The sequence below is a fragment of the Miscanthus floridulus genome, chromosome 6 (assembly GCF_019320115.1).
Source record: "Miscanthus floridulus cultivar M001 chromosome 6, ASM1932011v1, whole genome shotgun sequence".
Classification (NCBI taxonomy): Eukaryota; Viridiplantae; Streptophyta; class Magnoliopsida; order Poales; family Poaceae; genus Miscanthus; species Miscanthus floridulus.
The window spans coordinates 120,326,523-120,349,569 of record NC_089585.1 but is presented as its reverse complement, the minus strand read 5'-3'; the positions used below and the strand labels follow the sequence as shown (position 1 = coordinate 120,349,569).

The window sequence follows — 23,047 nt, the reverse complement described above, 5'->3', positions numbered from 1 at the left end:
GTGGCAAAGATGGAGGACAGGACGAGGACCACAGTACCACACCAGGCTCGGCTTCTTTGGGCCGGTTGCTAGTTTGTTAACAGGCCGAGGGTTGTACCATCTCCCAGCTCACTGGCAAGGCTACCAATCAGCCCAATGTGGCCCAGTACAAAGTTAGGTCTAGGCCCACGGATTATTTCTGCAGATCTGAACGACGCACCCGAAGGAGTTATCGTGCGTTCGTGGGGAAGCCATGTTCTAAGCACGAGACATATGGGCCCCGTGTTAGCCGCGTAACCACTCTATAGTGGTGACGGGCATAGAAGCACCAACCTGCTGAAGCATAAAACGAAGGAAACCACCGCTCGTTGTCGTAGTACAAGGTCGAGCCAATACCAGTTCAGATTCCGCAGAACAAGGCACCATGGCCTCGCCTGCGACGCCTGCGCCTTTGCTCCCCGTGACCAGCACCGCTGCCGGCGGCGGCTCCGCGCCGTCCTCCGCGACGGGCCTCTCCGACGCGGCGCTCGCCACGCCGGCCTTCCGCCTCTTCGTGAGCCGGCTGGCCGACACGGCGCGGCTCTCTCTCGCGGACCGGCGGCCGTGGACGGAGCTGCTGGACCGGTCCGCCTTCTCCCGGCCCGACTCCCTCTCCGAGGCCACCTCGCGGCTGCGCCGCAACCTCGGCTACTTCCGCGTCAACTACGCCGCCGTCGTCGCCTTCTCCCTCGCGGCCTCGCTCCTGGCGCACCCCTTCTCCCTCCTCGTCCTCCTCGGCATCCTCGGCGCCTGGTGCTTCCTCTACGTCTTCCGCGCCCCCGACCAGCCCGTCGTGCTCTTCGGCCGCACCTTCACCGACCGCGAGACGCTGCTCGGCCTTGTCGTCGCGTCTGTGCTCGCCTTCTTCCTCACCTCCGTGGCTTCGCTCATCATCTCCGGGCTGCTTGTCGGGGGCGCCATCGTCGCCGCGCACGGCGCCTGCCGCGTTCCAGAGGACCTCTTCCTTGATGATCCGAGCGCTGCGTCCAATGGAAACACCACCAGCAGGCTCATCTCCTTCCTCGCGTCGCCCGGATCTGGGGTTTGATGCGTCCAGGACCGGTAGGATTCTTGTGCTCGGGGAATTCAGTTGAAGTCAAAATCTCAGAAGCTGTAGAAACTAGCTCCTTGCTCATGTGGTACTTCACTGCGAGTAGTTATGGGTATGGATCCGATTTTTCTGTTGTACTTTTTGTGGAATTATGCAAAGATCTGCATGAGCTGTACTTCGCCAAATCTGGTGACAATGAGCATTAAGCATTGTCAAATTGCTAACATGTATTGGTGTGCTCTTTACATTCATCATTCATGTGTACATCATGACAAATTTTATGGATCTCTGGTTATTTCTGCCTAATTAGAAATTTGATCCTCGTGTACAAAATTCATTGTCAACTCTGAATGCTTAGGGGCTGTGATCAGTATTTGATGTTGTATGCAATATTTGCCGTTTCGATGTTCTGAGCAATTTTGGAGAGAACATAACTAGTACAGTATGTTCTAAAATGGTAAAGTTGTACATTAGTTAAGATCTCAGATAGATTGCATCCTTTTATTAGCATTTTCACTCTCTACAATTGTGCCGGAGTTTACAGAAATTACAGGACATGAAGGTGCCCATGGGGCCAATGGGTGAACCAAAAATGTGGCAAAGGTAGTCATCCAGCTAAATCTTAAGTTGGCATAAAGCGTTGAGTGAGATGTGTATCTGTAATCCTAAAGCTATTGAGCTAGTGCCCTAAACTTAGAGAGTGCTACTTGTATTTTACTATGGAAAAAACAACATTGCAAAAGTTTGCTTGGCTGGAGTTATCATTGCAAAATTGTTTCAATCTCCCAACAACACATTTAGCATTGATTTTTTTTTTTTTGGTTGAAATTCTTCCTTGCAGTTAAAAGTAGGGGTCTGTTCTAAAATTTGCTGCCGTATGATGCTGAAATTGTTTTGATGTATCCTTCAGGCTAACAATGCGATTCTTGTTGAGTGCAGATTCCTGCATAAATATACTGTATTTATGTTACATCAGTAAGAGGGACCAACCTAGCAGGAAGGTGGTTTCATGGTCTTGTCTGTTTGAATGACCCATGACTAACTCATGATACGTATGACTGACATTGTGCTTTGGATGTTGTTTAAGATTGCTTATACTATACTACACAAATTAATCTTGATGCCGAATCAACTGTAGTAGGATACTAGTAGCCTGTTCGGCTGGCTAGGCTGGATCGTGAATTATTTACTGCTGGCTGGTTTAGTGTAAGAGAAAAATACTGTTCTAGCTTATAATCCACAATCGTATACGATCGTTTACGGCCTGCCGAACAGGCTGTAGGATCTCAGCGTGGTGGTTGACCTGGCTAGAAGATGTCAAATGAGAATTGAGGTTAGTTTTCACACGGCATTGCTTATGTAGGTATTGATCATGTAGAAGTATACTAATTCCTAGCCTATGTATAGTGTGGCTCATCCTTTGTTTAGGAGGTAGCATTTACCAACCTTTGGAGCAATGTTTTCAAGACGTCCGATTAATCGCGATTAATCGTCCGTCCAGGCTATGTGGGCGTCCAGCCAGAGAGTGGGCTACATCTCAGAGTTGGGCCTATCTAGTTGTCTTATATTTTGGCCCAAGCCCATTAGGGTTTCTCTTCTTTCCTATCCCTCACTCCCTCAGCCTCTCACTCACTCAGAAGTCAGCAGAACACACTCACTCCTCTCACCTCTCCCGTCCAGCAGCAGCAGCCGCCTCCATTGCTGCAGTTCTGTAGCTCCCTCTCCTCTCCTCCCTTCCAGTTCCTAGCTGCTCCCTCTCCTCCCTCCCTTCCAGCTGCCCTCCCTCTTCGTTGCTGCTGCTGCTGCGGCGCGCAGGCCTGCAGATCCAGCGGGTGCACAGGTCCAACTGTGCAAGGTAGGAGGACTGCACGACGAAGATGAGTTCCTCCTCCTCAGGTCAGTCATCAGTCATCACCTCCTCGTTCAAGCTTGATGCTCTACCTGTGCTTGAAGCTTATGCTCTCTTTCTCTGTGTACTTGTGTAGATCTGGATCGACAGCGGCAGCGTGCAGTGGAAGTGTACATGCCTGAAGCCGTTCAAGGACAAGTTGGTTCTGCTCCAGCCTCCTCAGTTGCCTCAGGCTCAGCTGTTGCTGGTTCAGCATCCTCAGCTGCTCCAGATGTTGCATCTCTTATTAAGAAGGCCATAGCAAAACTATCTCCAGAAAGGGCTCTGCAGCAGCCAGGTAAGTGGCCAGCTGACCTATCTATCTAGAGCAGTAGAGCCTAGAACATGTAGTATACTAGTGTGTGTGTATATATATATGGTATATATCAATCCCCATATGTAGGGGGCGACCGGGACGACCAGGGGACTCGTCCAGGGTCGATTAATCGTCCTGGACGACGACTAATCGTCCTAGACGTCCTGGACGGTCCTCAGGCGTCCAGGCTCGACCAGACGTCCTGAAAACATTGCTTTGGAGTATTTGGTCTTGTTTCTTGCATTTTCAAGGAATATGTGGTTTGGAAGTAATCATCAGATATGGACTGCGTGATCTGATTGTGTCAGCGGTGATGTCTAATTCATAGGTAAAGAAATTTGGTGGTTGGGTGGCTTGATTCTGAAGTCTGAAGCTCGCTTTCAGTTTGGGGGATCAATACTGCTAAACCCATATAGGAGGTGAATTTGCAATTGAGACTTGCATGTTAGTACTTAATAAGTAATATCCATCTTCAGTTTTTAAAATTGTTTTTAACTGAATAGGTTTTTTAATTGTTAGTAGTACAACTAGTATGTTTCTATTTGATCTGAGTTGGAGGCGTCAGCTCCACTTTCTGGTAACAATGGGTTATATTAGTTGCAATCCCTCCATCTAAAATTGTCCTTCATAGGTATTGAATAATGGTTCTGAATCTTCTTATACCTCAGGCTTGCAGTCATCAATCTTGAATTTTTCTTAAAGAACAGTGTTTAAATTTGCTGTTGCACATCTCAGATTGGTTGTTTCGGTAAACAATCATACAAAGAAATAATTTATTCTGAAATAATATGTTGAATGTCATACATAGATTTACAGTGGAGAACTTCAAAACAAGCTGGAAAATCAAGTCCCCTAGAATTTAAGATCACGAATAAACGCCCAAAAAAAGTCACAATTAACATACAACGTGAACAGGCTTCCAATTCCTCAGCATAGTATCTTCTGCTGATCATTAGCACATGGGAAGATCAACTGGGGGCGGCTCCAGTGACTGCAGTTCGCTGTACCCGTCCTCCACTAAGAAAGCCATTGCCAGGCCCCAGGTGATGTGCACGTCCAGATGGCAATGCATGAGCCACACACCTGGGTTGTCGGCGACGAACTGGATGACTGCCCAGCCGTTGACAGGCACCGCCACTGTGTTCCGCTGCGGCGGGTCGACGTAGTTGAACTTCTCGACGTCCTTCTTGGGGTCGAAGTTGCCGAAACCCTCCGCGAGGATGAAGAAATCATAGCCATGGATGTGGATGGGGTGGTTCTCTGGCGTGACGATGCTGGTGTCCTGCAGGACGACTTGCACCACGGAACCGAACCTGAGCGGGTACAGCTTGGTCCCAGGGACCGGCTGCCACAGTGCCTGGCTAACGTTCTGCGCCGTGTAGTCGAACTGCACCGGCGGGTACGCCGGGAAGTCGGTGGTGAAGACGCTGGGGATCTTGTAGTAGTGCGCGTGGAGGAGGGAGTCGGTCGTGGGGAAGACGAAGGAGACGTTGTTCATGCTGGCCGTGAAGCGGGTGTTGTTGTTGGGCCCCTTGCAGAGCTGGCCCGGCTTGCAGTTGAACAGGCCGAGGCCGACGGTGAAGAAGAGGTACTCGTCGACGTTCTCGTGGATCTTGACCCTGTTGGGGCTCTTGATCCCCGCGGCGAAGGCGGTGGCGGCGCCGGTGTCGTTGAAGGCCGGGAGCGCCGGGAACGCCGGCTGTATCTTGGGGCCGAAGTCGGAGGCGCAACCGCAGTCGTACTCGATGACGGCCGTGGTGGTGGTGTTGTCGAAGGCCACGTTCTGGCTGGAGACGTAGGCGCGCGCGGCGATGTAGTACCGGGTGGGCGCCTGGTCCATGGTGACGAGGACGTCGGTGGTCTGGCCCGGCGCGATCATGAGCACCGAGGTGGTGAAGGGCTTTGTGTAGGACGCGTCGGTGGCGACCACCGTCATCTTGTGCTGCGCGATGGTGACGAACAACTCGTGGTTGAGCGCCGCGTTGATGAACCGCAGCAGCGCCGTCTCGCCGGCCTTCACAGGAATGGCCGTCGTCTCTGCGTGCCGATTGCCGAGCAAAGTAAAGACGCATTAATGCCAAAGGAGTTGAGCACGGATGGTGCTCTGTTTCGTGCAGGGTTTATGCGTGTCCGTGACTCCGTGTAGCGCATGCACCCACCCAAACATGCATGGGCATGCGAGATGAGGTACGTACCTTTCTGGGAGCATTTGAACAGGTCACCGGGCTGGCCGTTGATGGTGAACGCGTCGGAGACGTTGGGACCGCCGCCCGTCTTCTGCGCCTCCCGGATGACGTCGATCGGGTTCGCATCCCACCACTCCCCTGCCCATCGATCGATCACCGTCAAGAGTTTCAGTAACTAGTACTCCGTTACGTTGTCATTGGTTGGTCAGATTAGACGTGAATGAAGCAGAAACAGCAAACGAGTAGAGGAGATGCAAAAGCAGGTAGAAGAAGAAGAACAGGGTGCAGACCGAGGATGACGGGGACTTCACGCGAGGGCTTGGCGAAGGGGTAGGTCTTGTTCTCCCTGGGGCGGATGATGAGCGCGCCGTAGACGGTGGCCCTGAGCCAGGAGCTGTGCGCGTGCCACCACAGCGTGCCCTCCTGCCCCTCGATGGTGAACCGGTACTTGTAGCTGCCGCCGGGCTTGATGGGGCACTGCGTCACGAACTCCGGCCCGTCCGCCCACCCAGTCCTCATCTGCCGGATGCCGTGCCTGCACACGCCATGACACCGTCATGCAATAAGAACAGAAGCACGCGCATTGATCGACCAGACCACATGATCGAGACAGACCGGTGGATGGTTGAGAAAGTGAGAACGAACAGCGAAGGGGGTGTATTACGTACCAGTGGATGGTGACGTTGTACTGCGCCCGGTTGACGACGTTGATCACGAGCGTGTCGCCCTCCCTGACCTCCAGCATCGGCCCAGGGTACTGCCCGTTCACCGTGATGATGTTGTGCGTCTTGCACAGCCTCTTCACTGGCGTCTCTTGGACCTTGATGATGAGCACAAACATACATCGATCAGGCAAAAAAAATGTTTCACCTGCGCACTGAAAACACAGGTCTACCAGGCATGCATGTATTCACGCCGTGCCACGTACAACGAACTCATGGTGGTGCACTTCGGCGTCCGCCGCGAGCAGCGCAAGCGCGAGGCACGAGAGGAGAAGGAGCAGCCGGGACGACGACAGCGACGCCATGGCGAGAGCGAAAATGTTGCCGCGTCAGCGTTCGCTCGATGGAACCGCGGGGGCTTTGCTAGCTAGTGGTGGCTTTCCTCTGAAGGTTTCCGAGTTGGCGATGAGAGGCTTTGCCACCGAGCACGCACGGAATATATAGCGTTCGAGGCAACGCGCCGGCTCTCCATGCGTGTTCGCCTCGTCCCTTTCCCGCTGCGGGTGGTTGGTCGATTAGGTTTCGAACTTTTGAATTCGAGCATGGGGGAAAATGTTACCAGCAGCTGGCTGCAGCGGCCATATCCCAGTGCAAGTGACTGCGCGTGCAGCTCCAAGCTGATCATGTCATCTTGGGATCATTCAAACTATGCAGATGGTTTGGTGCACCCACTGGCCTGCCCCCTTTGGCGCCGCGATTTCACAGAACAAGGCAGTTCTTCTCCCACACGCTTCTGCAAACAAGCCAACACCTACTGTGTTTACGTTGTCATGTCTTTCAGTTGCGTCGACTTTTCAGAGTTCTTTCTGGTGATCCAAGCATTCAGCATTTCGCCGGTCAGCATTTGCGTTGAATCCACGGTACAGTAGATGCAGTGGAAAAGGCCCTAGAAGTAAACCATTTCATGCAGATCAGGAACAGTTTAATTTCCGGCTGTCGCCGATCTACTGCGTTCCAATTGGGATAGGATTTTGCATTGGTGCATCCTGTTACGCATCTTGGCTTTGAAACCGTAGAGTCGAGGAGTGTTTGTTTGTTGACCATCTCCTTCGTGGTCGATTAGTTATTCTGCCGCTATCATATATGCTGAAACTTGTGGGCAAAGGAACTTGGCTTCGAAACACAACACAATGATTACGAGTCAATCCATGACGTTTAGACGTACTGAGTGTCCTTTTTCTGCCTATGAATTGTTGGCCAGCATAAATCTAATGCCTTGAGCTTTGGCGGTATATGTTTCTGATGCGTCGGCAATAGAAACTGGTCGAAGTCATTTTGTACTGACTTTTTGATGCGAGGAGGTGGATTTGGTAGCCAATATTGCAGCGAGTGTCAATATTTGTTCCAACAAATCTTCGGAAACAATCTTTTGACAGAAACGATGTCACAAAATCCGATTGCTCAGTGCAATATATTCTAGATGCCACGCGTTTCTGGCTTTCATTTCCCTTTTCTTTTACAATACAGAGAACCTTTTTTTTTTGGAGAACTATGAAATGGTGAACTTGGAAGCTAAGGTTATGCTTGCAACAGATCGATCAGTAGTCATGAAACGAACCGTTCATCCATAAGCAAATCTGGAAAGCAGTTTCTTTCTTCTTCCTGTGCTTTTTTTTCTGCATCTGGCCATTGCTGAAAATGCGTACGTGCTGCTGTCATTTGAAAGTTGAGACTCTGAAATGCACTGGGCCTGAATTTGCAAGAAGATCAAACAGAAGAGATAACGCTAGCTTTTGCCTCAGCAGTTGACAATTGGAAGCGAACACTGAACTCTGAATAACATAAGAAAAAAGTCAAAAACAATGTTCTTTGGACCCCAGCTGTGCAAAGCCTGCATTTCGCCGTCCTTGACCGCCCAACCAGGCAACCATGCATGAGGTAGGCTGGCAACCTGGCTAATCCGGGCCTTGCTGGCCCCCAGCGATGCGTCAGAAGACATGTCCAGGGAGCCGGTAGGAACGGCAGGTGGGAACAACAAATAAGCATGAACCAACCACCACGATCCCTTTGCAAAGTTCCTATCGCTCTGATCAGAATTTTCATTCAGGTGGTTGGGCATCCATCCATTCAATCATTTTCATTCCTGGAATTGCCATTCGGTGATTGCTGTCAGCTCTACGACCCATGCTCCATGTGTTTCAATTTTCTTTTCTACGGCAGAGCTGCTTTGGAGGTTGGAGTGGACTGACCATGTCCAGGATATGCATTGGTTTTTTTTTTGTTCAAGGTTGGATACGCTCATGCTTTCGTTTTCTGCAAATACAAATGCACTTTAGGATACCTACTGTGGACTTTGGACGGAGATGACCCTTCTGCTTAAAGCATGTTGCAGGCCTGCAAGTAGGGTAACTGTTGTGCAGATTTATTTGTGAAGTATGCTCAAGCCTGCATTAGGGTAACTGTTATGCAGATTTATTTGTGAGTAAAAGTCACGAGCTGTCTCTGGACGGACTGAGTCCTAACCTTAGAATTTTAAAATTTAAGTTCCCGAACTTGTATGCCAATGTCATCCAGTCCTCAACTATTGAACATTGATATACGGGTCCAAAACATGTATAACAATTTTCGGCCTGTTCGCTGGTTGGTTTCTGGACTGGTTTGGGCTAGCTGGTGCTGGTTTTTTGTGAGAGAAAAACACTGTTGGCTGGCTGGTTTGGGCTGGCTGAAACCAACAAGCGAACAGGCTGTTTATCTAGGTCCATAAACTTGTCCCGGATGCGTCTAAAGAGGCTCCTCCATGCGCTGATGTGGCACCGTGGTTTTCGTACATGTGGGACCCACATGTCAACGTTGCTCTTCTCGCTCTCAAACATCTGCCTTCTCCACCGCGCACAGACCATGGTTTCCCAACGCCAAATATGGTGAAGGCACTTGCCATCATACCACAGTCCACCAACGCAGCCAAGGTTAAGAGTAGAGGTGCCAATTTAGTCCCGAGCAAAGATTTGGTGCCTGGGGCCATGGAGGCAGAGGTGTGCAAGGCGACGTGGGGAGGAACCGAAGATGACCACACATGAGATTTTTAGCGAAGCATAGACTCATCATCACCGTTAAGCTATGTAAAGGAGAGATAGGAGCTTATAAGAGAGGGTACAAAAGAAGAGAGGATGGAGAAAGAAGGTATGAGCCCCACATGTTGAGTCCATGTCAACACACCAATAAACACGTTGCATTAGTAGAGCGGATCACCGTCTGTTTAAACTAATGCTAGCATCCGAGATAAAAAAAATTGAAAATTAGACCACACCAACGTACAAGTTTAATGACCCCTCATGGTTTTTTATTTTAAATAATAAAAAGCCATGCGCAAGAATTTTGCTTGGAATATAATTAATAGAGAAGAAGTCGGTAACATACTTAAAAAAAACAAACCCACGAATTAATGAGTCATATAGACTTATAGTCGCAATGTCGTAGGGATCTATATATATTTTCATTCGTGTATGGATCACCCTTGTTCAATTTGTTCAGACTTCAGAAGTTCGTGATGTTTAGTGTTCTCACGTAGTATGGCACTCTTGTCTAACTTGTTCAGACTTAAGTTTGTGTTGTTTAGCCAGCGCAATCTCTAGTAAGAGTATCTCCAAGAGTTTGCTATCTTAACTTGCTTCCATATAATTTTGGCAAAATAAGAAAAAATGGCCTCCAACAGTTTGACAAAACAACTTGGCATCAATAGCAACTTGGTAAATCTTCCCTCCGCGCGCGCAAATATACGCGCGCGTATACGGCTTGGCATCTGGGGCTCTTCATTTCTTAGCGGGGCTCTTCGTTCGTTTAACGGGGCTCTTCGTTCACTTAGCGGGCCTCTTCGTTTTGTTAACGGGTTTTTTTTTATTTTACCAAGTTAAAAATGCCAAACTCTTGGAGATGGATTGTTTTTTTATTTGACATATAATTTTGGGAGTTGGTAAATCACAAGATTTGCCAAGTAAAATTTGACAAACTCTTGGAGATGCTCTAATCCAGTGAATCAGTGATCAGTGTGGACGCCGTTGCGATTTGCGAAGTCAAACGAAAGAGATGACCTGGCCCACCTGCCATTGAGTGCATAGCACGAAACGGTTTTGCCTTCGCTTTTGCTTACGCGTACGCGCGGCGAATCACGGCGCTCACCTTCCAACCGGACTTGACTCCGCCGCGGATTCCCCGCCAGATCTCATTTCTCGCCCCAACCCTAACCGCCGAGCGCCGGCGGTGGCCATGATGGCCACCGAGCCCTCGTCCCCGGGGAACCCCGTCGAGGACCTCGAAACACTACCCCTCGACTCCTCCTCCTCCAGTGTCGGTGTCGCGGCCACGACCGACCCCCTGCTCCGCCCACCTCCTCCCCCCTCGTCCACCTCCTCTCCCACCGCCGGCGAGAACAACGGCGCGTTTCTGGACGAGGAGGACGAGTATGGGGTGGAGGACTTCACGCCTCCCCCGGCTCCCCACGCCGATGCGGCCGCGACGAAGTCCCGCGAGGCGTCGCCGGGGTTCGCTGAGATCACTGTCTCCGAGCCTAGGAAGCACGCGGAGCCCGCGACCGGAGCCGTTGGCGTCATTCCAGGCTCGGCCAGCTACGTCTCCTACCTCATCGCCACTCGGGTGGCCGACGGCGGTGAGTTCCGCGTGCGCCGGCGCTTCCGCGACGTCGTGGCGCTCGCCGACCGCCTCGCGGAGACACACCGCGGCCTCTTCGTGCCGGCAAGGCCCGACAAGAGCATCGTCGAGGGGCAGGTCATGCAGCGGCACGACTTCGTGAACCAGCGATGCGTCACGATCCAGCGGTACCTCCGCCGCCTCGCCGCGCACCCCGTTGTCGGCCGCAGCCCCGTCCTCCACGCCTTCCTCACCGAGCCTAGCGGTATCCCCACTTCGGACGGTGAGTCCCCCAGGTGGAGCCCTGCGATGAGTGCTGCCACGTCCATGGCTGCTGCCGCTCCATTCACGCCTACGAAGAGTGGGAGGGACTTTTTTGGGGTGTTCAAGGACCTGAAGCAGACAGTAACCAATGGGTGGGTGGCAGTAAGGCCACCTCCAGTGGAGGAGGAGATCGACACAAAGTACCTTGTGCACAAGGCCAAGCTTGAGGACTTGGAGAAACATCTGGTGACAGCATCTCAGCAGGTAACTGCATATTTGCAAAGGTTTAATTTGCATGCTGTAGACTCTGTCTCTTGTTGTCATTACTCATTACAAATGCGTATTTGGTACCATTGTTGTTCTATAGGCACTATGCAGAAAGAAAAAACAGGATAAATGGATAAGGTGATTAACTTCTGAGTGCTTGCTTGGAGAAGCCTGTACACTTGCATTTTGCTACCTGCAGAAAGATACATTTTATGCATCATAAGTTTTCTGTACTGATATACTAGTGTAAAGTAAACTAGCTAATCTACTACCATGGCATCATTTGTAGGCAGAGGCATTTGTTAAAGCTTATGATGATTTTAGAGCAACGACAGGTCTCTTGGGAATGTCATTCATCAAACTGGCTAAGTTTGAAAAGGAGCAGGCTACGTGTAGTTCTCAGAAAAGACGAGCTGCTGACCTCAGTAATTTTGCCAGTGCTGTTGTTAGAGTTAGCAGATCACAGGCAAAACTAAATGCTGAAATTGTAAAACATCTGGTAAGTGGACTGACTTGAGTAAAGGAATATTTGCTTGGACATATGCTTTTAGGATAATTTTTTTTCCTTTTTATTTTGACATGTTATATGCTTTTGCAGGGCATTATCCATGAGTACATGGAGACAATGGCTTCTGTTCATAACGCTTTTACTGTTCGTTCCAATGCTTTGCTTCGTGTGCAAAATTTGTCAGCAGAACTATATTTCTTGCATACCCGGGCGGGAAAACTTGAATCTGTATCATCGAGAGGAATGGATCAGGAAAGATCAAGGTATCAGAAGATAGAAGAACTGAAAGAAACAGTAAGAGCTACGGAAGATGCAAAAGCACATGCACTTAAAGAATTGGAACTTATCAAGGTAATTCATCAAAACTTATGAAACAAAGAAGGTGTACATTATGTGTGACAATTTCAACTGCAATATTGTTATTACTCATTACTCAAACAGACCCACAATTATTATCTATATTCTGGAAGGATACCAAAAATGTGTTCATAGATTATTCAGTTTGCAGTACATTAAGGATATAATGTTTAGGTTATTTTGTAACATGATGCCTAACACTAGCTAATGCTATATATTTGGATAATCCTCTGAAGCAGCCTGATTAAATCTATTTGTCATAATTGTTTGTGCTATGGAATTCTCATGAGCCAACACTTCTTTTGACCATGTCCAGTTAACATTTTTCCAAGTTAAGCTCACTGAAGCCAGAATGAACGAGATAGCAGCTGACAAGTTGCTAAGCAGCCAAGAGTCCAGATTGTCTGATTCTAGCTATTGTCATGTTTGAGCTGTGGTGGAAGTATCAAGAATTTTAGAGTACATGCATTGTTAATGAATTTTCTGATTATCTATTCACCTTAACATTTTAAAACACGTCCTACTGCAATTCAAATGATAGGTTATGCTATCCTGCTGACAAGATTCCTTTAAGAAAAACCATGTAGGCACAATTTTTTTTGTGTGGAATAAGTGCTTTCATTAAATTATTAGAATTTCTAGAGATTTCTATTCAACCCTGAGAGTAAGGTTGCATCCATTTCAGGTGATACAAAAATACTGGTATGCATTGCACCATCAGCATTTATGTTTCAACTCATAGTCAAACTCACTGTTAGTTTTGAATCATAGATACAACTTTCGCAAGTACTTGGGAGTTGGAACAAGGTTTCACTGTTGAATTTTAAATCCCAAATGGTTTGCATTGCAGTTCAACATGGAGTATTTATGGCGTTTCTTTTTTATTTTATTTTATGGTAATGCAGGAAAACAACATGAATGAAATTAAAAGATTTAACAAGGAAAGGCGCCAGGATTTGGTGGAGATGCTGAAAGGCTTTGTATCGGATCAGGTAGAAGCTCTCAACTTCTTACATGGTTTATGTTTTGGGTTGTTGTTCAGTTTGCAGTACATTTTTAGTTCTTTAACAAAAAGAAAAGATTAATTTAATCAGTTCAAGAAGAACAAAATGGTGGAAACTGAAAGGGGGGACGTCAGAGGTATTCAGGGAAAGGGTTATCAAAGAGGACTCTTGGAAGGAAGAAGAAGACATAAACAACATGTGGGAAAAGATGGCAACCAACATTCGGAAGGTGGTCTCAGAGGTGTGTGGAGTAACCAAAGGAAGCAGAGGCGAGGCTAAAGATACTTGGTGGTGGAACGAGGAAGTCCAAAGGGCTATTAAGGAGAAGAAAGAGTGTTATAGACGCTTGTACCATGACAGGAGTGTGGACAATATAGAGAAGTACAAGGTGGCAAAGAAGACTGCAAAGCGAGCTGTAAGTGTGGCAAAGAGTAGAGCGTACGAGGATCTTTACCAACGTTTGAGTACGAAGGAAGGAGAGAAGGACATTTATGGGATGGCTAGAGTTCGTGAGAGAAAGACAAGGGACTTCAACCAAGTTAAATGCATTAAGGATGAAAGGGAGCATCTCTTGGTGAAGGAGGATGAGATCCGACATCGATGGCAAGAGTATTTTGACAAATTGTTCAATGGTGAGAATACGGACACAACCTTTCAGTTGGATGACTCTTTTGATGACACCAATAGGCGTTTTGTGCGGAGAATCCAAGAATCTGAGGTCAGAGAGGTGTTGAAAAGGATGAAAGGAGGTAAGGCGATGGGATCGGATGGTATCACAATCGAGGTGTGGAGATGTCTCGGGGACATAGCTATAGTATGACTAACCAAGCTGTTCAACCATATTTTTCGATCGAACAAGATGCCTGATGAGTGGAGGAGAAGTATATTGGTACCGATCTACAAGAATAAAGGGGATATTCAAAGTTGTACTAATTACCGGGGAATTAAGTTGATGAGTCATACTATGAAGCTATGGGAGAGAGTTATCGAGCATCGCTTGAGAGCAATAACGCGGGTCTCTATGAACCAATTTGGTTTCATGCCCGGAAGGTCAACCATGGAAGCCATTTTCTTAATAAGACAAGTTATGGAGCGGTATAGGGAGAAGAAGAAGGACCTACACATGATTTTTATTGACTTGGAGAATGCTTATGATAAAATACCAAGGAATGTTATGTGGTGGGCTTTGGACAAACATAAAGTCCCAATGAAGTACGTCGGGCTCATTAAGGACATGTACAACAATGTTGTGACTAGAGTTCGAACAAGTAATGGAGACAGATGACTTTCCGATTAGGATAGGACTACATCAAGGGTCAGCTTTGAGCCCTTATTTGTTTGCCTTAGTAATGGATGAGGTCACAAGGAACATACAAGGGGACATCCCTTGGTGTATGCTTTTCGCGGACGATGTAGTGCTAGTTGATGACAGCCGAACAGGAGTGAATCAGAAACTGAAGTTATGGCGGGAGACTTTGGAGTCCAAAGGTTTTAGACTCAGTAGAACTAAAACTGAGTATATGAGATGTGACTTCGGCACTACTATTCGGGAGGAGGAAGATATTAGTTTGGAAAGTCAAGTAGTGCCTAGGAAGGATACCTTTCGATATTTAGGATCAATGCTACAGAGAGACGGGAATATTGATGAAGATGTTAGCCATAGAATCAAAACAGGGTGGATGAAGTGGCGGCAAGCATCTGGTGTCCTATGTGATAAAAGGGTACCACAGAAGCTAAAATGCAAGTTTTATAGGACGGCGATTAGACCTGCTATGTTGTATGGTGCAGAATGTTGGCCTACGAAAAGACGACATGTTCAACAGATAAGTGTCGTGGAAATGCGTATGTTGCGTTGGATTTGCGGTCATACAAGAAGGGATTGAGTTCGGAACGATGATATACGTGATAGATTAGGGGTAGCACCAATTGAAGAGAAGCTTGTCCAACACCGGTTGAGATGGTTTGGACATGTCCAACGGAGACCTCCAGAGGCATCGGTGCGTAGTGGAATCCTAGGCCAGGATAGTAACGTGAAGAGAGGCAGAGGAAGACCGAAGTTGACTTGGGTGGAGGTAATAAAAGGAGACTTGAAAGGATGGAATATATCCAAAGACTTAGCCTTAGATAGGAGTGCTTGGAAGACAGCTATTCACGTGCCTGAACCTTGATTGCTTCTGCTGGGTTTCAACTCTAGCCTACCCCAACTTGTTTGGGACTTAAAGGCTTTGTTGTTATTGTTGTGAATAATCAATCTACTGTATTGTTTACTGTAGACCTATCTTTGTACCTCCATGTTTTTTAACAGTAGTATTTGCCTGCTATTTAAACAAAAGGAAAACATGAGTGCTAAATGCTAGGTCTGCTGTGCATTTTTAGCTCTTTATAAAGGCAGAGCTGCTTCCACTTCTCCTGAAAAAGATAAGGTCATGTGAATTTTGTTTTATTATATGTGTTGTGCGGTGCGCGTGTCCATGTGTGTATTGGAGGGAACAGCCAGGTTGCAGAACTAGAAACCTTCAAATGCAGTCTCAGCTTAGCTGATATGCTGGAAAAGCTGTGGAGTTAAGACTTGTGCGACCATTTGAATTACCTAGATCTAGTGTTCATCTGTACGAAGGGCGGGCCTGGTGCAGGCGGTAGAGTCTTACCGCCTGTGACCGGAAGGTCCCGGGTTCGAGTCATGGTCTCCTCGCATTGCACAAGCGAGGGTAAGGCTTGCCACTGACACCCTTCCCCAGACCCCACACAAAGCGGGAGTTCTCTGCACTGGGTACGCCCTTTTAGTGTTCATCTATACATTGGTAGACAACATCTTGGTTCTAATCGGTCTCCTGAACACAATCATTACCAATGAAATGTATTGCCCTTATTTTACCTCAAAACGATATGCATTATGACCATTTTAATGCAAACCATTTCGATTGAGAAGAAACGAAATTTCCGAAAGTTAACATCAGACAGTTTAGCTGCACTTTATGAAAATTTTCTGTAATATAGGAGTGCACAATGTACTGTTCAGAGACAGTGCCTTTGCTATCTTGTATCTCCTTTTTGGGTGCAAAACGCCCACCTAAACAAATAGCATCATCGATGCATGTGAAGTTACTCAATCTAACCATGTTATGATGGAAGTTATTGAAATTTGGATCTCTGATTTTTTTGTTTTCTGTTGCTATGTTCAGGCCACATACTCGGATCATTTTGCTAGCATATGGACAAAGGTAGCAGAAGAAACAAAAGGATATGCAAAAAGCAGCAGTTGAAGTAGGATGTACATATACAGGTGAATTTGAGCTGTTATTGTGCAGCGTGAACGGAAGGGACACATTTCTATGGATTTTTCTGGGTATTGGTATCTCCAGTTGTGTACCTGAAAATCCTCAGAAAAATATAGTATTACCATTTTCCGCGGTTCTTTTTTCTCAGCCTGGGCTTCATGTGAGTTTTTCCCTGTGCATTTACATGGAATCAGTTGGGTGAATTCCCTACCTTCCGAGATAACGAGATACATAAATGAGATCTCTCTTTTTTTTTCATTCATGAGCTGTTGCACACTTGTGCTTACATACTTGTATCTCTCTCTCTTCTTGTTCTTTTTTTACTTTACATATCCTCATATGTTTTCTTTTACCCATTTTTTAGGAAATTTAGCTATTGTTATGTAAAATCATTGTTTTCCAAATCGGCCTGAAAGATCTTGTTGACGTGCAAGGCCTGAACTCAAATAGTCACACGAGTGACGATTCAATAGTATGGTGGCACGGCGGTGGGTCTCCGAAATCCGAATCGCGGTACACCAAGTCACCAACTGAGGGCCACGTCTATCCAAGAAAGGTGAGCCACTCATCTTGCAAAATGCTGACTGTACATGAACGTGAGCTTAGTGGTTGCTGTGGCACCTTGGTGTCCCTTTTGGGGCCATCGGCTTCAACATCACTGCTTATCCTCTACACGTAGGCGTTCTGCTCCGTTTCGGGCCTGTAACTTCTGATCCTTCATCCGAAGATTTCTTTCTCGCTTCCTTGCTTTCCGAGCACATAGGCTCCAAAACCCACCACAAATGGAAGGAACAACACAGACCCCGAATACTGATTGCCGCTCCAGCTCTGCCATGAAAAGTCGCCACGATTTGCGCCACAAGAAATCCACCCAAAAATCTAGGCCTGTGAGGCTGTGCTGCTTGCTGGCGCCGCCGAGCAGCGCAAAGGGTTTCGTTGCCGGTGAAAAAAAAAACCAATTGGAACTGGGGTCGCGCATTGCTCTTTGTCCTCAGCGACAGAAACAAACTTGATACGTAACAAACTTGACAGAAACATGCTTCAAAGTTCAAACCACTAGATTCAAAACAACCGAGATTTCGAAGAGTCTATTACCAACCACGGAACCACCACAAGCTGCTCCGTGTTCTCTGAGCCCTCCATTTCACCCCCATCACCGGGCACCGGCGCGGGCGCGCCTCGCCGCCCCCGCCGCCGTCTCAACGCACGAGGATGCTGCCGCACGCGCCATCCCGAACCCCGGGGGCCTTCAGGTTCAAACCGCAACTCCCCACCAAGCCGCCGCTCCTCACCTCTTCCTCTACCCCCACCCCCGCGGCCGCCTCCACGCGCGGCCGCCTCTGCGCGGCCACACGCCGGGACCTCCTCGTCCTCGTCCCCTCGCTAGTCGCGGCGTCCACCGTCCTCCAGTCCCTTCCCCTCGCCGCCTCCGCCGCGGCAGGCGATGACAAGCCGGCCCCACCGCCGCCGGCGCCAGCGCAGGCGGCCCCCGCCGCTCCGGCCTCGCCTCCGCCTCCAGCGGAGGAGCCGGCGCTGTCGAGGGTCTACGACGCCACGGTCATCGGGGAGCCCCAGGCCGTGGGGAAGGACGCGCGGCGGAGGGTGTGGGAGAAGCTGATGGCGGCCCGGGTGGTGTACCTGGGCGAGGCCGAGCTCGTGCCCGACCGCGACGACAGGGTGCTCGAGCTCGAGATCGTCAGGAAGCTCGTGGCCGCCTGCGCCGAGGCCGGGAGGAGCATCTCCCTCGCGCTCGAGGCCTTTCCCTGCGACCTCCAGGAGCAGCTCAACCAGTTCATGGATGGCAGGTAGTTGCAGTTTGTGTTAACACAACGAATCTTACCACTTTGCTAGTTGTGAGTTGTGACAAGTATAGTTGAGTAACACTACATATTGAATTCCTCGCTGTGATGTTGCAGTTGCAAGTTTGATTTCCATAGATGTAGAGAAGTCGGGAAATGGCTTATGGCAAGAGGCAAAACCGTGGCTCTGCTAGGATAACTAAAAATGTCTTCTAAGCTGTATATATAAAACTGGTAGTTTGACCCTGCTCCCAATAAACTGCTAAGTTCCATCCTCGAGGGTTTGCTATAATTATCTGTATCTACTAGACTACTACTATTTTGAGTTTTCGACCATATAGGTTCCACGCAGGTTATGCTCAACCAAAGTCCTATAATGTTGGTTTTACCTTTTGCCTATATTTGTTCAATCTTTGGTGGAGAAAGCCTTCCAATACTTCATGTGGATGAACTTGTAACAATTCTTTGCATTATGCAGAATTGATGGCAATAGCTTAAGACTTTATACATCTCACTGGGCACCAGAGCGATGGCAGGAGTATGAACCACTTTTGAATTACTGCCATGATAATGGAATAAAGCTTGTTGCCTGTGGAACTCCACTTGAGGTAATTAGTAATTGATTCTCACATGTGATTCAGGTATATTGGAGTCATAAGCAATCTTGTTCGTGAAGGGCGGGCCTGGTGCAAGCGGTAGAGTCTTACCGCCTGTGACTGGAAGGTCCCGGGTTCGAGTCGCGGTCTCCTCGCATTGCACAGGCGAGGGTAAGGCTTGCCACTAACACCCTTCCCCAGACCCCGCACAGAGCGGGAGCTCTCTGCTCTGGGTACGCCCTTTTTTTCAACAATCTTGTTCGTTTATACTTCTGAATTTCAGACTCGTAACATTTTAAAATTGTACTAATTTAAAATTGATTTGCATTTTCAAATGGGAAAGGGAAAGCTTTTTTTTGTACCATGTATTGTAATGTCTTTGCCTGCTTAAGCACCTCTGCTACATGCTTTTTCATCCCTTCCTAGTAAATCTCTGATATGAAACTTATCTGATATGTAAATGTAATATGTAAGCTTAGCTTACCCTAAATTACTGTGTGAAAATTATCTAGTGCTTTTTCTTTACTAGGTGGTAAGAACTGTGCAAGCGGAAGGAATTAGAGGCCTTTCAAAAGCTCAAAGAAAGCTTTATGCTCCTCCAGCTGGCTCAGGCTTCATTTCTGGTTTTACATCCATCTCAGGCCGATCATTGATAGACAAAATTTCATCAACTCGTGGTTTCCCTTTTGGCCCAAGCTCATATTTATCAGCACAGGCAAGAGTAGTTGATGATTATACCATGTCCCAGACAATAATGAAAGAAATTACTAATGGAGATCCTTCAGGGATGCTTGTTGTTGTAACTGGTGCGAGTCATGTTATTTATGGACCACGAGGAATTGGTGTTCCTGCTAGGATATCTAAAAAGATGCAAAAGAAAAAACAAGTTGTGGTACTCCTTGATCCTGAGAGACAAAGTATAAGGAGAGAAGGTGAAATCCCTGTAGCTGATTTCTTATGGTACTCTGCTGCCAAGCCATGCAGTCGGAATTGCTTTGATCGTGCTGAAATCGCTAGAGTTATGAATGCTGCTGGCAGGAGACGTGAAGCTTTACCTCAGGTTATCACTCACTCTTTCTCAGTATAAGTTGAGTGCTCTTGATGCTATATGCATTACCTGCTTCCTGTAACATCTTGGGAGTAGTTATTAATCTAAAGGCAAATGTAATCAGTACTGATTGTTATACATGAACTGTAGAACAAGAAAATATTGTTATGAACTTATGATAACTCCTTTTCAAGTCTATCTTGCTATGATAAGTACTCATATTTTCTTACAATAGAGCTGACTGAACTTCCTGTATTTCTATGACAGGATCTTCAGAAAGGAATAGATCTTGGTGTAGTTTCTCCTGAGATATTGCAGAACTTTTTTGACCTTGAGAAATACCCTGTTATGGCGGAACTGATTCACCGTTTCCAAGTAAGCAGCTCCTGTAGTCTTTATCTCTCACTCTTTTGTCTTTCCCCTTTTAGAAATGCCAATTAAAGATGCCGCTTAGTATTTTAGGTTGGATGACATGGTTAAATTGTTGAAAGTTAAAGCTGGCCATTTTCTGCAGGGTTTCCGTGAAAGGTTGCTAGCAGATCCCAAGTTTCTGCATAGATTAGCTATTGAAGAGGGTATATCAATAACTACCACTCTTCTAGCACAATATGAAAAACGAAAAGGACGTTTTTTCGAAGAGATCGACTATGTTCTCACTGATACAATTAGGGGTTCTGTTGTTGACTTCTTTACAGTGTGGCTTCCTGCACCTACAATTTCGCTCTTATCTTTTGCCGACGATGGCTCTGGTGAGAGTGTGGAGCTTCTGAAAGGAATTTTAGGATCAGTGCCAGATAATGCATTTCAAAAGGGTATTGTTGGGCAGAATTGGAACATTAACCAGAGGTTTGCATCGGTGCTTATGGGTGGTCTAAAACTTGCTGGCGTTGGATTCATTTCTAGTATTGGAGCTGGAGTTGCTTCAGATGTCTTATATGGTGCCCGTCAGATTCTTAAACCTTCTGCAAGTATGGAAGTGGGGCGCAAAAGAACTCCGATCTGGAAAGCAGCAACTGTTTATAGTTGCTTCCTTGGAACATCAGCAAACCTGCGATATCAGGTAGTTTGCCAAGAGCATCTTTCTGTTTACTCAAGTGATGTTAGTTATGAAAAGCTATTTTGTCGGTGGTTGCATATATTAGGACATGTGTCAGTGATGGTTAAAATATGTTGTAATGTTACATGCTGAGAATGGGAGTTGGTAACATCAAAATTAGGCCTTGCAACTGCAGCTCATCTGCAATCAGTAACTCACTGATGCATTAGATTATCCAAGTAAATGCATCTTATAATTTCCTCTATTTTTTGCAACAGTGTTAACCTTTTCCAATGAACATGTTTCAGGTCATAGCTGGTCTGATTGAGCATCGGCTAGGAGAGGATCTGATGGCCTACTATAACCAGCCACTTCTTGCTAACCTGGTGTCCTTTGTTTCAAGGACAGTTAACTCATACTGGGGAACACAGGTTTACCACTTTTGCACTTTACATTAACCCTATAATGTTTTGGCTGAACACCAAAAACAAGTGTTCCCCTCTTTCTTCGAACAAGAAACTTTACAGTCTCTTTCTTATTTTAGCATAGGACCAATGATGTTAGAATAAGGTATGCTAGTGAGCAACCCTCCAATTCCAATTGATTGGTTTTTCAGTTTGTAGGCATAGTTAGGAGGCAACTCAGTCTGCTAGGCACTAGCATTGGACTCTGGAACTGGTTGCTTTAATTCTGGCATTTTTATTTTGCCTGTTCAACTTTGCTACATGAACTTCAGTATATATGATCTTAGGCTGGTCCTGATCTAATTGAGATAAAAGGAATCATCAGTACTCATCACATTTTGTTGTTGCTTCTTGAATGGGCTTTTCTTTTATTGATAAAATTCTATTGAATACCTTTGGAAGGAAATTAAAACCTTACAATAGAAGGATTTGATGCAAGTCTGTGATTTACTCACGGTAGTATTTGCACTACATCTCGCTGTACTGACACCATGATTCTTGCAGCAATGGATCGATCTTGCACGAGCTACAGGCGTGCAAAGTACTAAGAAAGAGCTGCCTTCTCCTGAGGTTTCGAGTGCATCTGAAATGCCACTGCTAGAATGTGGCACGACAGAAGTACAGAACGTGGACGACAGCAGTAATAACCAACCAAATGACTTGACATAGTCATCACGCAGTGACCTAATTTGTTGTGGCCATACAAACAAAACACAGAGCAGCTTCCTTCCATGACACACCATACACGATACAACTGTACAGGCATATAAACGAGATGTCTTCTTAGAGCCAGATTGAAGCTTAGCCATCGCGTCATGTGGAGAGACAAATCTGAAATTCTGAAGAGCAAAGCTTTGAAGACTTTCACATTGTTATGATCAGAAAGCCGTTTTTACACCCTCACCGAATACCGTTTGTACATTCACAGAGGAGACGATCGAAGAATTTTTTTTTTGAATCCTGTACAGCATTTTACAGCATTGTTATATGGCAAGGATCAGGATTGCCGCTTGTGAATTGTGATACACCTTGTATGCACTTGAATCCAGAGTGCTTGACGTTCTTATGTTTCCTGTGGTATTGTTATGGTGTGATCAAACTAGTCCTTATGTGAACTACCAAACAGCAGGCTAACTGTTTTCACCATCTCTGTTTGCTTGAACTTATCAGTTATGGTATAGTATTTTTCTCTCACAACAAAATAGCATCAGTTAGCTTATTAGCCGTAAAAACCATAAGAACTCAGAACCAGGCGAGCCGAACATGAGCTCGAACCAGGCGAGTAGGCGACTTTCACCCGGGATTGATCCCAGGAAGTCAAAATCCAACGCCTGAGAATTTTAATTAATCCTGCCCAGGCAAGTTTGCCTGATGTCGAACCGAACAGGCTAGCTTCACGTGGCATTTCTTCCTGGTGACCGCGTGTCTTTGAGTACAGAACACTGCACTTATGAAGCGGAAAAAGTCTACGTAACCCTCTGAACCCTCTGACGTATTGAGGCTGGTGTGCATAACCCCTGAACTATAAAAGTACACGTTAAACTTCGTAAAACCGGACAAATAACCTCTGGGTGGTTTTGCTAAGCGGTTTTGCATACGTGGTGTTCCACGCTGGCTGGCTTCGTGACGTGGTGTCCATTGCCCACGCAGCTATCAGCCAT

General features: G+C 46.9%; 3 protein-coding genes across 3 annotated transcripts; 2 read left to right on the top strand and 1 right to left on the bottom strand.

Moving 5' to 3' along the window:
• Window positions 1–312: 312 nt before the first annotated feature.
• On the top strand, window positions 313–1,422 carry LOC136459337 (PRA1 family protein B2-like). The gene has a single exon (XM_066459202.1). It carries the CDS (start codon window positions 404–406, stop codon window positions 1,064–1,066), a length of 663 nt encoding a protein of 220 aa, XP_066315299.1. The 5' UTR covers window positions 313–403; the 3' UTR covers window positions 1,067–1,422.
• Window positions 1,423–4,032: 2,610 nt separating this feature from the next.
• On the bottom strand, window positions 4,033–6,596 carry LOC136459336 (laccase-3-like). The gene is made up of 5 exons (XM_066459201.1): window positions 6,388–6,596; window positions 6,128–6,279; window positions 5,750–5,994; window positions 5,469–5,597; window positions 4,033–5,310 (listed from the first exon to the last, which is right to left on the bottom strand). Exons 1-5 carry the CDS (start codon window positions 6,484–6,486, stop codon window positions 4,226–4,228), a joined length of 1,710 nt encoding a protein of 569 aa, XP_066315298.1. The 5' UTR covers window positions 6,487–6,596; the 3' UTR covers window positions 4,033–4,225.
• A 3,716-nt stretch (window positions 6,597–10,312) lies between these two features.
• LOC136456757 (protein RETICULATA-RELATED 5, chloroplastic-like) lies at window positions 10,313–22,452 on the top strand. Its single transcript, XM_066456717.1, has 12 exons — window positions 10,313–11,293; window positions 11,586–11,795; window positions 11,895–12,155; window positions 13,067–13,153; window positions 16,348–16,405; window positions 18,041–18,248; window positions 18,721–18,850; window positions 19,368–19,898; window positions 20,154–20,261; window positions 20,401–20,946; window positions 21,231–21,353; window positions 21,891–22,452. Exons 1-12 carry the CDS (start codon window positions 10,385–10,387, stop codon window positions 22,053–22,055), a joined length of 3,336 nt encoding a protein of 1,111 aa, XP_066312814.1. The 5' UTR covers window positions 10,313–10,384; the 3' UTR covers window positions 22,056–22,452.
• Window positions 22,453–23,047: the final 595 nt, after the last annotated feature.